Below are 16,617 nucleotides of genomic sequence, written 5' to 3' on the forward strand. Positions count from 1 at the left end.
GTAAAGATCTTTGAAATCATGAAGAAATTGCAAAATTTAAAAGATATTATACTAAACTAAATTGTTTCTTACATATAATTACTATAAATATAATTTAACTACGACGCTGTTCTAAAGTATCATATATTTATTAAAAAACATACGTACAATGTATAGTATATCTCGTTGCATTTCTGTTACTGCTTACTACTGTAATCACAAAAGTTTAACTAGGTTTAAAACTTATTAGCCTATACTTATGAATATATAGTCAGATCTGTTTATCCATTTCATTTTTATATGCATGAGAATATTTTTTACATAGATATAATGTATGAGTGCAACAGAACCTCTGGAATATATATTGCTTTGCAAGAAAACCAATTCGTAATTCTTAACAATAGAACAAACAATTTCTAAGTCTTGACTATTGTTGCACTTAGTTAATTTCAATGAATAACGATTATTTTCTTCAATGAAGTTAAAATAATAAACTATTACCGTACGCGTATTACGTACAATTTTATTTGTTAAGTATGATAATAAAAAATTATATAAGATGTCTCTTAACTAAATAGTATTCTTATATTATTTAAAACATAATACATATGTTATGCAAGATGCATAAAAACTAAATATTGATAATTATTTATAGCATTAAGTTATATAAAAATGTTTCTATGACGAATTATATGCTAATAATTAAATTTAAGATTTAGTGAAATTTTAAAATATTTACCGTACTAGTAGTACTAGTTTATATTAATTCTTATTGCCCATTCTTTTTCATTTAGCAGAATGTTTCTTTGTTGGATTCTCGTGCATCCTTGTGTTGTATTCAGTTCTTTTTATTCAGTTATGTATTTTCTGTAAAAAAAACTCTTGTATCCTTCTATTTTTTGTTCCTTATAATTTTACAAAATTATTATAATAGAAAAAATATGGGCCCCTCCGGGATTTGAACCCGGGACCTCCTGCACCCAAAGCAGGAATCATACCCCTAGACCAAGAGGCCACATGTTTAAAGTTTATTTAAGAATAGATTTTTGCAAGATCTTGTAAGGACTATAAAATCAAATTTGGCAACTAAATGGAAACTAAACAACAAAGGTTGTTAGTTAGTCATAGAATACATAAATACTAATATCCTGATTAAAAATTAAGATTTAAATGTACATGTTTATTATTTTACACGTAACACAAAAACGAATGTAGTTTTATGTTAAATCGTATAATAATATTACGTTTTATTACATTCAATGCTTGGTAGTGTCACAGGAATCAAGATCCAAGTGATGTACAGTACAAGAAATAATGGATTTGAAAAATACGCCTGTGAATTATAAATCTAATGTTCAATTCAATCTCCATAAATACATTTTTCTATAGGAACTAATTGATGAACAAAAGAGACATATAACAAAACAATACATGCTTCAACACAGTAAATTTGAGTATCTTTAAGTATTACATAGTTTTTCCAAACTTAAGTGTGCGACTATTTCCTGTAGAAACAAATAGACAAGTGGGATTATCAAATTTTTTACATGACATTCATTTTTTTTCTTTTTTTAAATATACATATGTCATCTTTCATACATCTAAATAAGAATTCAAATCTTCTCTTTTTGTATAGCATAAAGAATGGATATTTTCATAAGGTTTAAGTAATATGTCGAAGAATATCCTCGTATTGCCATGAACAAAATATCGCAGTACTTTCAGGTTAATATGACAATGACCACTTAATGAAGTATGAATTAAACGGAGCTCTCTACTTTTATTGGCTCAATAAAAGATATACAGTAATCATAAAAATAGCAAATGATATATATGCAGAGTAAAAATAATTTCTTCTTCGAAGGAGACCTTGTGTTTTACATGAACATGTCGTCGTAACCCGGTGGTGGAAAGTGATCGCTGTCTGGTGGACCAGGCGGTGGTCTGGGTCGGTTAACATCAGGTGGCCCAAATGGATCAAATCTAGCGCCTGGTGGAACTGCTCCACTGTAAAATAATTTTGTATGAAATTTATGTCATGTACAAAATTTATTTTCATTGATAACTAAATAATGACAAGTAACAATTTCTATCACTGTGCTTACTATAGTAGTACTTACGGTGGCAGTCTTCCGGGAACACCCAATCCTCCAGGTCCTCCAGGAGCCAACGGGTTTGCGAATGGTCTTCTTGGCGCGAATGGATCAAAAATCATTCCTCCACCTTCAGAGAAGGGATCAAGATCGGATCTACCTACTCTCGATGGATCCGCATATGGAATCCTTTATAAGCAACACATTAATTAGACTGTATTAGAATGGATCCACAAAACACATATCGAACAAAAATTCATCAAATCAGCTAAAAAATGTTCCTTTTTTTAAATAACACAATTAATGTTTCAAAACTCACAACTATATAGAATATATTACTGTATTTTAATGTCAAATAATTTGAATTTTGGACTATAAGTCTGCTTTAGAATTCATTAAAATTGAATAATCCTATAATTATAACATTGTAGTACTGAAGTTAGCCTATTGAAATGAAAAAACGTTATGTTTACGTATAACTGCAACTCAATGTTTTGAACATGACTATGCAAATTCACTTTATGTAGAATATTGATTGACGTCATATATAAATAAACATTAACCATGAAATATTGATTATCAAGACAAAGTGCAAAATGGTAGAAAAGCATAAACGCTTCAATGCATTGTATTATTAACATATAATCGCATAAAACACATTATATAAGAAGAATGTACCTGACGGTACATGAATTTATTGGCATGAACAGAAATTTATACAGGATCAAGGATATTATCAGAAATAGAGAAAGCAGGAATCGCGTGTTACATTTGGAAATAGTCCAATTCGGACTTAAAAAAGTGAGGGAAGCCATATATTATTTGGATCTATGTCATCGATGTCATGGGATGCCTGTAATAATTTAATTAAATTATTCCTTAGAAATATAGAGTACCGATCCTTTCACGAACCTACTAATTCTTCAATCTATGAACGCAGAAATTGTAAATAAAATTAAATCAACAATTTAAAATAGTTCGAGAAAAGAAATCGGTACATGAATTACCATGGTTGAGTGGAAGACCCAGGATGACGTGGTGGTCCTACCCTCAATGGGTCATCATAATCAATTGGATGCCCTGGAATTTCACGTTCACTATGTCCTCTAACTTCTGTAGTCTGCGTAGAGGTTTCTCTTGCAGGGGTTGTATATACTGGCTCTACAAGATCCTTTCGTAAGGTATCCAATATTGCTTGATAATTGGGTAAAAGACTCTCTAATGTTCCATGGAGATTATTTACTGTTGTTCCTATTGGGAACTGAACATTAGAGACTTTGTGATCCTCGATTCTCTGTAAAAAATACATTAATACAATACAATAATACAAAAATACATACCATTAAGAAACAACTATTTTCTAAGAACCTATTAATTTATTTTATCATGCACAAAAGTTTATAGCATCAATAAACCTTGCATCATTTTGTTTAAATTACTAAGACTAATATAAAATAACAATAAATATTAAGCTATATTCCGTACCATTAAATTCAAAAGCAAATCTTCATCTGATTTTGTTCCAAGAAGAATATAGAGTTTTCCCTCCTTTACATAACGTAATGCATAATTCGAATGTTTACTCCATTCTTCTGGTAATAGCTCAGACCCTTGATCAGACTGATCCAACGTTTTCTGAAAAATTATCAAATTCATATTATAATTGAAGATATTACTTTAACAATAGCATGTTCAACAAGGAATAAATACAAAAATTTGACAAACTTTTAAAGTATGATAGACTGGAATGAATGGGTGAATATAATAGAAACAAAGAACAATGACCAAAAAAAATTATTTTTGACGTTAACTGCTTTAGATATTATTGTGCTAAGTAAATTATTGCAAATAGTTAAAAATGATGTATAATATAAAATTAAAGATAGTACCTACATATTGTACGCGCCGATTATTGTTAATATAAAATAATAACTTACGGAATCACCAAATCCAATACATCGAAAACCATTTTTTATGAAAAACCAGTGCGCCAATAAAATGATTACATCCTCTTTTTTTGATATCTGATTCTCTGATACTTTATAAAGTAACTCAAATCCAAATGTGTTATTTGAATTACTCGCCATCCTTGTATTTTGCAATATTTCAATGACAGACCACTTTTCGAGAAATTTTTTAATTAGTGACAATCCTTATAAAAGTACGATTTGTAGTTAAAGCTGGTATGATTGAAATTTTGCTAATTTAAATCCTTTTTTTTTTAAATTAACTAAAGTTTCTTTGTTACGATCAAAAATACTTCCAAAAATAATTATAGGCAGAAAGAATTGAAGGTACAACATTCAGAAACGTAAGTCGTAAATGTTTTCTGAATGAGGTGGCGCACTCTAGGACTGGTTCACGCTGGAACCTCAAATAAGCGCCAACATTTGACTGCAGAACTTTGGTTGGTAAAAAATGACAAGTTTCCCACATAACACGTTTTTCACAAAACAAAGCTCTGGTTTTGAATGCTGTTGCCTGTATGAGGATCCAGCCTTATGTGCTCGTCCTCTTTTCTTCCTCACTCTCCTCGTGGCTGCTTATTCAATGAACCTTATATCTTTGTCGGATTAGTTGTACGAGTGAAAAATATCATTGAAAATTTTGTTAATCGGATCTTTCATGAGAAATAGTTTTGACTCATGAGAAAGACCGAGATTTTATCGGAAAGCTTCAAACGAGCCTGATAACTTAAGTGATAAATTTTTATATCAGAAGACTTTTAGAATTTAAGATTTCTAGTTATGTTCCTTATAGGCGTAATGCATGTTCCTATGTGAAAATCGATTAAGTTTCCTGTGTTCCTGAAAATCTCGATAAATTTTTTTTATAATAATGTCGCTTTTATTATAAAGATAAGAATTACCACGGCAGTAATATTCAGTGTATATAATTCTATTTCGAAAAATAATATAATTATTGTATATACATCGTTGTAACAAATTATTATAATTTATTATAAAATTGAAATTAATATAGTATGCAATATACAATCGATTAATAATCGGATTCCGAATCTGAATTTTGATTACGATTCTGTCCAAATCGAACAGGTGACATATTTCCTTCAATTTCTTCTTCGCTCTCGGGCTTTTTCGCCTCTTCCTCATCAAGTGCATATCTTCTCCAGGGAAATCTAAGAAAAAACATTTTAAAGTCCATGCATAAAAATCATGTTGTACTTGAAAACGATTATACCTAGTTCGCTTATCAAAGCAATCTTCAATCCATGTGACCTTAACAATCTTTGTGTGTTTCCTAAATTGACGATATTTTGGTGTGTTTTTAAAAGCACAAATAAGATGTGTACATTTTTTATTTGTCAAATTGGGTTCAGCAATATATGTTGCACCCATCTTCAAGGCTTTTTTTCTGATCTCATCTCGTTGTGGATTAACATATCCGCTTAAAGAAAACTTCACACCTTCCATGAGCTTTGAAAAGTCTAATTTTTGTTTCAAAGGCGTTTTGGGTTTCTTCTTTACTTGGTTTGATGAATTTGCCTGTTCCACAATTGCGTTTGCTTTGTGAGGATTTACTTGCATTGGTTTCTTATTTTCTTGGTTTATTGCTTGAGCTTCTTCCAAGGTCTTTCGCACTGTTTTGTTTTCTGCCTCCTGTAATGTGTGTTCCTTCACAATCCCTTTAACCAATTTCTCTGATATTAAACCATCACAAGTTTTGCATATTTTATCTAAAGCATCGCTCGAATCGGTTGAACAATGCATTTTTTTAGTTGATACTGATTCATTTGAAGTCGTTGGAACAGGACTTAATGAACGTTTTCTGGAATAAGAACTGCTTGCTCTTTGTTCAGGAGTGAATAACTTTGATTGGTTCCCTTCCATTTTGTCGTTTGACTGTTGAAAATTTCTATCTTTTCTAAATACTTCATCATTGTTTCCATCTTCTTCTTTTGCCAATAATGGTCTTTTCATAGACTCACGTGGTTTGTCCTGACGTTTAATAAAATTATTCATAGCATTTCCTTTGATTGTTTCTTCTAATTCTTGTTTATAGTTACTTTGTTTACTACTATGCAGCTTCATATATTTTTCTCTAAATGCATTCAATGTTAATTTACTGTTATCTTTTGTGTCTTTTAGCTTAAATCTTCCAAAGACATTTACATCAAGATCAACTGTAACTTCTGTTCTAAAAATCACAAAAGACAAGCCAAACAGTTCTCGCAGATTTGCAGCCTGCATACATGTTACTTTAATCCGATCAAATTTTAATTTGAGAGTCTCTGGATTTAACTCCTTTTTAGTAAACAGCTGAACTTGGTCCTTAAATCTACTATTTGCTGCGTCGTCATGAGTCATAAACTGGTGGTTCACAATTGGGATCCAGTTATCTGGTTCAGCAGACGTAGAAGCCTCAACAATAACTATACATGACCGATAGTTACCAATGTCCAAACCAGTTAAACAGGATGGTTCACAAAGTTGAAAAATTACATAAGACATCATTTCACCAGGTTTAGCACATCTCCAGGATTTATTCGCTTGATATTCAAGCAGATTCTTGGCTGGATAAGATGGATGTTCAGATGAACAGCTTATAATACTTTGTAATTTTATAATCATGATTTTTAATTAATGTTAACTATCAGAAGTACTCACTTTCAGAGAAATTAGCATACGGTTTAGTATTTTAACAATAGTAATTTGGTGTACATTGAATGATAAAAGTAATACCTATCTGTGATAACTTTGAAAGCTGCGAATGTTTCTAACGCAAGTCAAATTATACCAGTACACTTCTTATATTTCTTCAATTTATAATTGCATTCACAATTTATGTAATTTTACAATAGTCACAAAATTTAATGAATGTTCCACACTGTTAGTAATCAGTAGTAGTAAAGTAACATTGGATACTGTGTCACATATTACGTCGCATACATGACATGTTTTTGAAACCCAGATTCCCGCCAATTTGACACTGCACATTATGGTTAACTATTATAAGCATGTCTGCCTGCAATCAACATCGTGATTCTCATCAGAATTCTTGTACAATTAGCATTTTTGATTTAAAGATTTCTGAGCTCGCATGGCAACAGAATGATTACGTTTAGTTTAAATGGCGGTTTTTTCCGATTTAGTTAATAACACTGAGATGTAGGAATACCGGAGACCGTACGCCTGTATCGCCTATATTCGGAGGTAGCCCTGTAAGCGTGCTACTATCTCATTCACACTCTGTAGGAAGTTGTCCTTTTCGAATTGAATTGCGCATGTAGTGTACAAGCCTTGCGAAAATGTCTCGCCGACATATGACTGCCAGCCGATGGCCATCCGTGGTACGATGGAGCGAACACTGAAGTACAATAATTACACTCTTCACTAAGGTCAAATAATCCGTAAAACTTTGTAAAAATGACAAAAAAATATTTAGCAGCCTTCGAAATAAAATATGTGTGCTACTATTTCAAGTTATGCTGGATTAGTCTTCCCCGTTCGCAGAGCTTTATCTCAGCTTAAACTTTTTGAGAGACTGTACAGTTTGTGACAGAGACAGCTTGGTACATTGGCCTGTTTCCTCGGTATCTCTCTCTACACGGCCTTCATCAATTCCGCACAGCCTCCAGTATTCTTACATCTCAGTGGTTAATACTGATACCGGACCATACCGATCTAAAAGAATTAGGACCCGTATTCGTAGTCATTCGTTTTATGCACGATTTTAAGACATTCTCTACCATGTGTTATTATTACTATCTCTATGGTCTTAAGCCTGTACTCCGTCTCAAGCACTGACTTATGAATACGGACCTAACTCTGACACTTGGCCCTTTAGTGAGAGTGTAAACCACCAACGAGTTGAAGAAGAAAAAAATTAATTGCCAGAATTCATAAATCATTTTTATGCTTTAAGAGTTTATCCACAGGATAAATTTAAACCGCAAGTGAAGAAACTGGACATAAATCGTTTACGGTGGAAATGTAGTAAATTACTACGTATTTCTCTGTTTATTGAATGTATTTGATTAAAACACAACAATGCTCTCGGCTTATTTTCGAATAGACCTACGGTGCTCCGAAGCTAGAGTCTCTCTTCCGAAGTACTTCAGGGATGCTGTCTAACGGACAGTGTCAATCGATCTGTGGAATAGTGGATTCGTGCCCATCGATTGTCCGTTTTCGCTGGATAGCACGCATAGGTCTGCACTCAGTAGCTATTGCCTCCGAAAACAACTCCAATCATTCCCGAGAGGCCATCGTCAACCTTTCGTTATATTTGCGATACGTTCAGCTATGGCTGTTCCCCAATTACTCAATTTATGCCGATTTGTATCGATACAAAGAGAGTGTCTTAATTACCCAAGTTGGGTTGACACAACCTAACGATAATCCGCATCACTGGCCATTTCGATTTTATTCCGTTAGAACCAACGAATAGCTAAGCTTTGTATGAATTGTATCCGTTGTATATAATTCAGCAAACCTAGACTACGTTTACACGCATGAGTTTTTAGAAAGGATTAACTATTCGCGTGTAAGATTTAAAAAGAATAACCCAACGTTATTAATTAATCCTTTCTAAACCCGCGCGTGTAAACATAGTTATATATCGATATAAAACAAACTTATTTCAGTGGTTTTATTTTTGAGTCGTACGAATCGTTCAAGACCAATCTGGGAAGATTTTAGCGCTTTTTCAACTCATTGCTCTTGTAGCGCATGATGCGCAAGATTAACAGAATATTTATATTTTCTTTAGTATTATATATTAAAGCAAGGCTTATGGGATTTTGTCCAAACGGCTAGTGGTCACGGAAGATACGCTGGACCAGTATAGAAGTTCTGGAGAAGGGTGAAATAACATACAATTCATTTTAGGCACAAAATAGACGGGGCTAGACCCTCTTCTCCAAATTTCCTCGTGTTAAATACTAGGGAATCTGTTCTTAGGTCATATATATCGAGTGCAGTGAGTCGAAAACGGTATTATCTTAAAACTTAAAATTTATCTTCTTTAAAAAATAACACAATAGTCCGGTAGATGTCAATATGATTGAACGACTTTGATGACGTCAGAAGAATTTTGCAAGGGTTGCGGTGCGCTCCACCAAGCGGTGACTAGTGGAAACTACACTCGCCAGGAACTGGCAGCAGCATACATCGAACGAAGCAATATGGCGAAGTGTGTCATCGGTTCGGTCAGACGTAGTGCCGTTTGAAAGATGAAAGGTTCACGATATGGGGTGAAAATAACGTAGCGTAATGTTGCACTTGTGAAAATCATCCGTCTGTACATAGCGTCGATTGTGTCGTATTGTGATTGAGAAAATAGTGTATCGTTGGTGTAAAACATGGCCACGGATAAAATAAAGGTTGCTGTTCGGGTCCGGCCGTTCAATCGCAGAGGTAGGTCTCGCACTTTTTTCTCTCTCTCTCTCTCTTTCCCTCTCTGTCTCCTTCTCTCCCTTCCTTTTTCGCTCTCTTCTGTCTTCCTCTTTCTCTTTTTCTCTTATCCTTTCATCCTCTCGTTTTTAATTGACTTTTTCGTTTACTTTGTGTATCCCATTGCTCAGTCTCCCGCTCTGTTACCTATCTATCTCTCTCTCTCTCCCGTATGTCAGATACTCTTCATCCTCCATCCTGTCGTGTGACTCGAAAAGTCCTTGCATTTGCAGAAACGACGTCTTCACACTAGCGATATTGTGAAATATTATTTTTACGTTACCGGGACGAGCCGTAGCCTTTTCTACACCCACCACATCAATTGACAATACATTTCATTGTCCGTGCAAGTTGCATGAATGAGTCACTGTCATAATTTTTTAATCTGGTTTTCTGGGAAATTAGCTTACGTTTTAAATGTAAATTTTAAATGGCTTGACTATAATCATTATAGGTGGCACAATTTTGCTTGTTATTCTATAACTTTTTTTGGAGCTTAGTAGTACTTATTAATTTTTTATATTATCAGTGTTAAACTTACTCAATTTTACAGATTTTGAAGACTGTTCAAGTATTTTATGTTATTGGTTATCAGCATTTATTTTAAATTGTGTATAAATCGTTTAAACATAATTATAGCTTGCTCTTATGGAAATAGTTCCGAGTTCCTTAGTTTAAAAAGTTTTAACATATGCAATTGATTCTTAAGATATATGGACAACATTTTTCAATATTGCTGTACATATGTAGTACTAAGTATAAGAAACATAATTACTTAAGGATTGATGCGTTAAATAAAAAAGTATTTACAAGATTAATTTAACTTGTATAGCAGCTGATATTTTTATGATATTCAAATAATGAATTGTGTTTACGAGCAGGTATTTTATTTGTATAAGGGAATGTATTAACATCACTTTGGAAAAGAATTGTTATTCTACTTCCTGAATAACAGGTGTAAATTCGCTCTTAACATTTAGCCTATAATTTATATTACTTGGTTTTTTTAGTTGTCATTGATTACAATTTCTATATTGCACATAAATTAACTCAACAGATAGGGTATTTCTTTTTCAGTTGGATATAACAAAGCTTTTATTTTTAAATCTATCAAGATAGTTATAAGTTGAAAACTAAGGAGATTATACAATTTTTTGTTTACTTCAGGGTTTCATGACACAGTTCGATATAACATTTCATGTAGTGCACCACAGCTGGAACAAAAGTTTTTCTCCTATGAAGAATCTAAAGGCTCTGTATTCTGTCCATCAGTAAAATAAAATGTATTTTGAGTGGGCTATTTTATAAAAGTGTGAATAGTTTCTTAGAACTGACATTTCATTAATCTGTCAACTATATTTATTTTAAATGTCGCATATATAGACAATTTCATGTGCTTACTTTAATAAATATACATGATTCCATATTGAGATTTAAATGGCAATTGTCGAATTATTTTCTGTCAGATTGTGGTTTTTTGTGCATATTTATGTTACTTACTGCATACTATTTGAATGCGCCGTGATATAAACGTCAATAAAGCTACAAAACTAAAACTAGAAAATCGAGATGAAACCTATTGCAAAATTAAGAGCTATGTAAGATCTAATCAAGTACCCTAAACAAAATTTGACAGCTCTACCTCTTCTAGTAAAAACTTGTGGCGGTGCTGGCTTTACAAAAAGTTGGAACCACCAGAATATAAAAAATTTTTAAAATAAGACGAAGGACTTAAGAAATAATTAAGAGTTTCAAAGTTACGCAACAGCCAGATTTGGAGCTCGTCCCTATTAATAAAAAAATCAGCCTCTTATACTCTGATCACAAGAGAAAAGTATCACCTGGACTTTTCGGCATTTCAAAACTTCAATACTTGAAAAATTAAGGACTCCTATAATACGTGATAGTCAAATTTGGAGCTCACCTCATTGTTTGACAAGTTGCAAAGTTTATAAATCTCAATTTTCAATTCGTCGCAAAACTCTGGTACGGCAGTAAGGTATCAAAGTTCAGATCGAAGAGTTGGAGTACGATCCCGTCTGGGGTAATATCTTATATTTTTCTTTTCAATTTTTTTTTTTACAATCAGTCAATAGAAGATTTTCACCTACAATCGAAGTTTCCTAAAAATTCAACATTTATTGACATTTATTTAAAATGTGGATCCTCATCGCAATATCCGCCGGTCTCATTGTACAATTTTTAACGAAACTTTCGAATTAAAACGTCTAGTATGTTAGAATCATGCACGCGCACATGCGCATTCATTCTTCCCCGTTTTTGAATAGCGAATGCACAAGACTCCTACAAAAATCAAAATGAAAGTGAACATATACGATGGATCTATTGGAAGGATAGGAAGAATGCATTGACAAGTAGAGAGAAGTGGCGGACCAAAGATCGAAGGGATGTAAAAGGAAAAGAATGGGGGGGAAAACAAGGACAAGGAAGACGACAGGTGAAAATGAAATTCTACGTGTAGTATGCATCTACAGGGTGAAGTAATTGAAAGGAAGAGTATACTGGATGCTAAACAACGTACAGAGAAAAGGTATAATCATACTAATTTTTAAGAAAGAGAAAAGAGATTTCGCCAGAAGCTACAGAGACGACGATACTTGTTCTAAAATCTCAATGACAATATCGGAGAAAAAGATAAAGGAGGAAGCGAACGAGATAGTGAAGAGTGATCCGAGAAAAGTTTATATGATCGTGGAAAAGAGAGACGGTGGTTATATTAATGTAGCATGTAATTAATCGATACGTAAATAATACGTGTGAAAATTAAAATAACAGAGAAGGTATCTTCTCTTTTTACCTCGTTCGAGCTAACATGGCTCCATAGGAAAATCGAATGGACATCATGATTAAAGGTTCGTTTTGGGCTTGTATATCGTTCTGTTGGTGAAATTAATGATCCTCGTATTTAAAGAAAATTGAAGATTTAATCGAAAGGGTATTGAATTGGCCTAAAATGAGATTTTGACTATGATGTACATTTTTATTGAACTTTCCTGGTTTTTTCCAGTTTTTTTTTTTTCCTACGTCCGAAATCGCTATTGGACGCGAGGGTATTCGAGAAAAATGCGGAAGCTTTTGAAGGGATTCCAGGCTTATAATACAATTTCGAAGGCACTGCTATCAAAATGGAGATAACAAGAATTATTTAATTGTACACTTCCGTAGTCTATCGTAGCTCAGAAGTAACTGTCGATCGAACAGTATCGGTCGTGAAACTGACAGTTCCTCCGAATCTTCGAGCGTGGACTGGGCTGACTGTCATCAGAAATCAGCTGAGACGGTGACATTTTTTCAAAACGATTATACTACCCGCATCGTGTGGTCGAGAAAAGGAAGCAAATAAGAGAACTGGAAGTGGAGAAGTAGGAATGGTAGAAGAGACGAATTCATCTAAAAATCCAGAGTACATATAGTTTGGCTACGAGTGAAATTTTGTTTTGACAGATCGGTAGCAATAAATCGACACGTGGCTTTGTTTACAATTTTTGTCACGAGGTATGGATTTTAATGGGTTTACAATAAAATATATTCATCTGATCTAGGAGGATATACTCTTCGGTGATCTTATGGAAAGCCAGGTGTTAATTGATAAGGTTTGCGTTCTTTGCCATCTGTCAGAGTAAAGCATATTTTACTCGTGGGTGGACTGTACTGTAAGGAAAGAATGCAGAAGCATAAGATGGAGATGAGGAAGAAGAGCAACATTAGGGACGAGACACGTGTATGTAGTTGACACAGCCACTTCAGTACAATCGCTTAAAGCGAACATAATAATTTGGTGCTCGTTAGGTGCTAATTATTTACTCTATTTTAAATTTTTGTTGATTTTGCCCTTTAACCGGAAGTAGTGGTTGTGGCAGGTTGCGTGTAAACTCGTGAAAAATATTAAATCGAAAAAACAAGCTTTATTTTTATTTTCACCGTGTCGTTACGGAAGAGATGATTCCTTCACGAATTTCTACGGCGTCGCAGTCTGGTGGCTTCAATTTAAAAGTTATATTTTGGGCGCCAGGTGCCTTTTTGAATCAGTCCGATCCAGCGAGCATTTTTCTTAACACACCGGAAGTCCTCTGGACCGGTGGTTCTCGGTAGCTCCTACTTTGGCAATGGTAGAGGGGAACGTGGAGAGCGGAAGAGCTACAATGGGTGGACGTAACGGGTTGCCTTAAACGAACGGCACAGTGGCTATCTTATGTAATTACGATATATTCTAATTCAGGTAAACGAGTACAGCGTAACGACAGTCTCGTCCGAGCGCGACTATATAATTCCAGAATACAAAGAAACAGCGCGGTCGCAAAGCTCATCCCATCCGGTTCCGTGTCTTTCTAGAACGTTCTCGAACGACCGCACGAGGAGTGAATCTCTATGCACCCTCCTTCCTAATCTCAAACCCAAAACCCTTTCCTACGGGTCTTATTCCACGTTTTTCTTGTATTTCTATGCGCGAACCTTCTTCCAATACTGGACAAAGTCGAAGATTTAGAGTCGTCAGGTATACTTTTCACTGAGCTCGCTTTTAAAAATACCTTTGAACACGTGAATCCTCGAGTACTCGAACTGAAGGAATCTGAAGAGTTTCAACGGCAGAGACCTGACCGAATAGTAAAAACGTCTGAGAAGTTGGTCGTAGACAAGTCCAAAAAATCAGAACAACCAACCTCGAAAAGTGCTCTGCAATCCTAATCAATAGTTCCTTTAAGGGGTCTTCTCTAACCCTCTCGTTACCCATTCTGGACGTTAACTGCTCGTTAATTAGTCCCTCCATTAATTAATTGATCAGTCAAAGTGAAGAACAATTATCTGTCTACTGCTCGTACCTGGGTCGTTCGATTCTCTACCGGAAAGCTAACGAGGGGAGCATTAAGCTTTTTTTTTATTGTAATCAAAATTTGCTTTGATATTAAAAAATTGCAATCATATAACAGATATGACACGTATCAAGTAAAAATGTGAATTAGAAAATATAATGTGCAGTAATACGAAATTGTAAACGGAATATTAAGCAATAAATGAAATATAGTAGGGGGAGTGCAGTAAAGGTTAATATGACGCAAGCGTTAAAATCAAAATATTTAAAAATCCAAACTTGAAGTGGGGCTAACTTCACAGGGTATTTTGAGTTAAAAATAATTATTCTTTCGATTCATATCTAAAAATAGAAAACACGAAGATCCTTAGAAATCTGACTGCCTCGTGGATTTTATTTCACTTCAAAACACTTCGACTCTGCACGCGATCTTTTCAGGTAACTTATCTGCACCACGCTTTCCTTACGGTTCTTCCCACTTAGCGGTAGTACGGCCTTTATCACAGGAGTAGCACCCGCGGATCAGACGGTACTTAAAATTGAAGTGTCACATTATTTATAGGAATAGGTAAAACCGTGAAGGGTAATTATGCTATATTTTTATAATTGCCACTAAAGGCATATCTATATGAATCTAAACTTCGACTAAATTTTTCATTAAGACCGTATAGGTACGTCGTGCCTTCGTAGTATAACACATGCGATATCGTTATCATTATCCACGGTAAATATTTCGAGAGTGATTCTGCTGCTGATAGAAATACCGAACGCCTAACACGATAAAAAAATAATTGACAAATACGATAACTTAACATTACCGTCGTAATCAGGAGATGCCGATAATACGCCTGAAGCGATCTTTAAAATATTTTAACCTTTTTCTTACTTCGCCTTGGATCATCGCGCGAGGCTCACGATGCAGATGCGATTATGAACATGCATATAAAAAAAAAAAAAAAAAAAAAAAAAAAAAAATTTGTTTAACTTTATTCCCATCTCGTCGGTATAAGAATAAATCGCGAGGATGCTTTATTATGAAATCGGAAATTGGCGTCGATCTTCGGGCGAAGAGCGAGCGTTTCCAGAGTCGTAAGATAAATGTATACAGAGATGTGGTCCACTTTGAAGGAGTCTAAAATATGTCAGATGTAATATTTATTGTACAATATTGGCCAAAAGTATTGGCATAACTCGTCTTTAATCTTTAGAGGGCTGGAAAGCCAATTTATTGCCTCTACTCGTGACCAGAATTTTACACGTACTAGTCAGTACGTAGTCATATATATATATATATATATGACTATTACTCGATTTCAAGTCACATCTCAAATTTCGGCCCTCCAAAAGTTAAAACTGTACGTGTCGTAGGTTTACGTACTTTTATTCAGAAATAGAGATGTCATTAATTCGCTTGGTCTATACAGTCCTGAAGTTTGATAATCGTATGCCGGTATGGTAGGAAATAGTTTCTTCATACCTATTAGGCTTGTAAAGAAAAAACAGTATTGTGATTGTGACGTTTATGCAGGGTGTTTCAAGATACGTATACATTAGTTTCTCTTAGTGGCGAACACTTGTTTTACACAGATACGTCGTGTTGATAGGGGGGGAGGGGGGAGGGGGGCAAATTCCTCCAATCCACTATTCCTTGTCTATAGGATCACGTAGTGGCGCTAAATCAAACACTAAATTATCTTCTGTGTACTCATAATATGCTCATGTACTGTACTCATAAATTGACTACACGTATCGACGCGTACCATTCTATGCATCAGACATGGAACACGTAGAACCTTAGTGAACCACGTGATAGTGTAATAAGGATGACGCTGCTGGAATATTAAACCTTGTATTTCCTTGAGTGAACCACGTGCCGACAACTAGGAGCTTGATGCGTTACGCATATATGAGGTGCATAGCGCTATTATGGTTCTTTAAACGGAAGTTAAGGGATTTTTAGGAAATATTGGAAAAATTATTTTTTTTGTCTTATAAATGTATTTTGCTTTCTATATCTATATATTTGTTTTTTGGTTTTTTTTTTTTCTAAATTTTAATTACATTGATATCGACAAGATGCTCATGGATAAGTTTTTAACGTGCAATTTTGTGTTTTTTTTTGACAGAGCTGGAACTCGGTACACAATGCGTGGTGCAAATGACCGAACAGCAAACCATCTTACAGCATCCGTCGTCGATGGACAAGATCGATCGGTAAGATACAAAGTAATAATAATCCAACACGATTCTCGTGACTCTCCGGGGGGGGGGGGGGGGGGTTTTTTTTTTTTTTTTTTTT

At 34.4% G+C, this 16,617-nt stretch overlaps 3 protein-coding genes and 1 non-coding gene across 11 annotated transcripts in view; 1 reads left to right on the forward strand and 3 right to left on the reverse strand.

Annotated features, from left to right (window-relative positions):
- Positions 1-922: 922 nt before the first annotated feature.
- Trnap-ugg lies at positions 923-994 on the reverse strand. Its single transcript has one exon. It is a non-coding gene; the product is annotated as a tRNA-Pro (tRNA).
- A 739-nt stretch (positions 995-1,733) lies between these two features.
- On the reverse strand, positions 1,734-4,407 carry LOC107270414 (proteasome inhibitor PI31 subunit). Its single transcript, XM_015745418.2, has 5 exons — positions 4,010-4,407; positions 3,558-3,707; positions 3,080-3,366; positions 2,100-2,261; positions 1,734-1,986 (listed from the first exon to the last, which is right to left on the reverse strand). Exons 1-5 carry the CDS (start codon positions 4,157-4,159, stop codon positions 1,857-1,859), a joined length of 879 nt encoding a protein of 292 aa, XP_015600904.1. The 5' UTR covers positions 4,160-4,407; the 3' UTR covers positions 1,734-1,856.
- A 594-nt stretch (positions 4,408-5,001) lies between these two features.
- Positions 5,002-7,570, reverse strand: LOC107270413 (DNA repair protein XRCC1). The gene is made up of 2 exons (XM_015745417.2): positions 5,274-7,570; positions 5,002-5,211 (listed from the first exon to the last, which is right to left on the reverse strand). The coding sequence occupies exons 1-2, from the start codon at positions 6,662-6,664 to the stop codon at positions 5,073-5,075; spliced, it is 1,530 nt and encodes a 509-aa protein (XP_015600903.1). The 5' UTR covers positions 6,665-7,570; the 3' UTR covers positions 5,002-5,072.
- A 1,615-nt stretch (positions 7,571-9,185) lies between these two features.
- LOC107270411 (kinesin-like protein KIF13B) overlaps positions 9,186-16,617 on the forward strand; it is a 46,159-nt gene continuing 38,727 nt past the window's right edge. For 7 of the 8 annotated variants that reach the window (XM_015745408.2, XM_015745410.2, XM_015745414.2 and 4 more), the window contains exons 1-2: positions 9,186-9,451; positions 16,445-16,532. In XM_015745408.2, the coding sequence (XP_015600894.1) occupies positions 9,397-9,451; positions 16,445-16,532 (143 nt within the window). In that variant the 5' untranslated portion in view covers positions 9,186-9,396. The remainder of the gene's footprint in view (positions 9,452-16,444; positions 16,533-16,617) is intronic. The other variant, XM_015745415.2, reaches the window with a different exon arrangement.

The sequence above is a fragment of the Cephus cinctus genome, unplaced genomic scaffold (assembly GCF_000341935.2).
Source record: "Cephus cinctus unplaced genomic scaffold, Ccin1 Ccin1_scaffold0754, whole genome shotgun sequence".
Lineage (NCBI taxonomy): Eukaryota > Metazoa > Arthropoda > Insecta > Hymenoptera > Cephidae > Cephus > Cephus cinctus.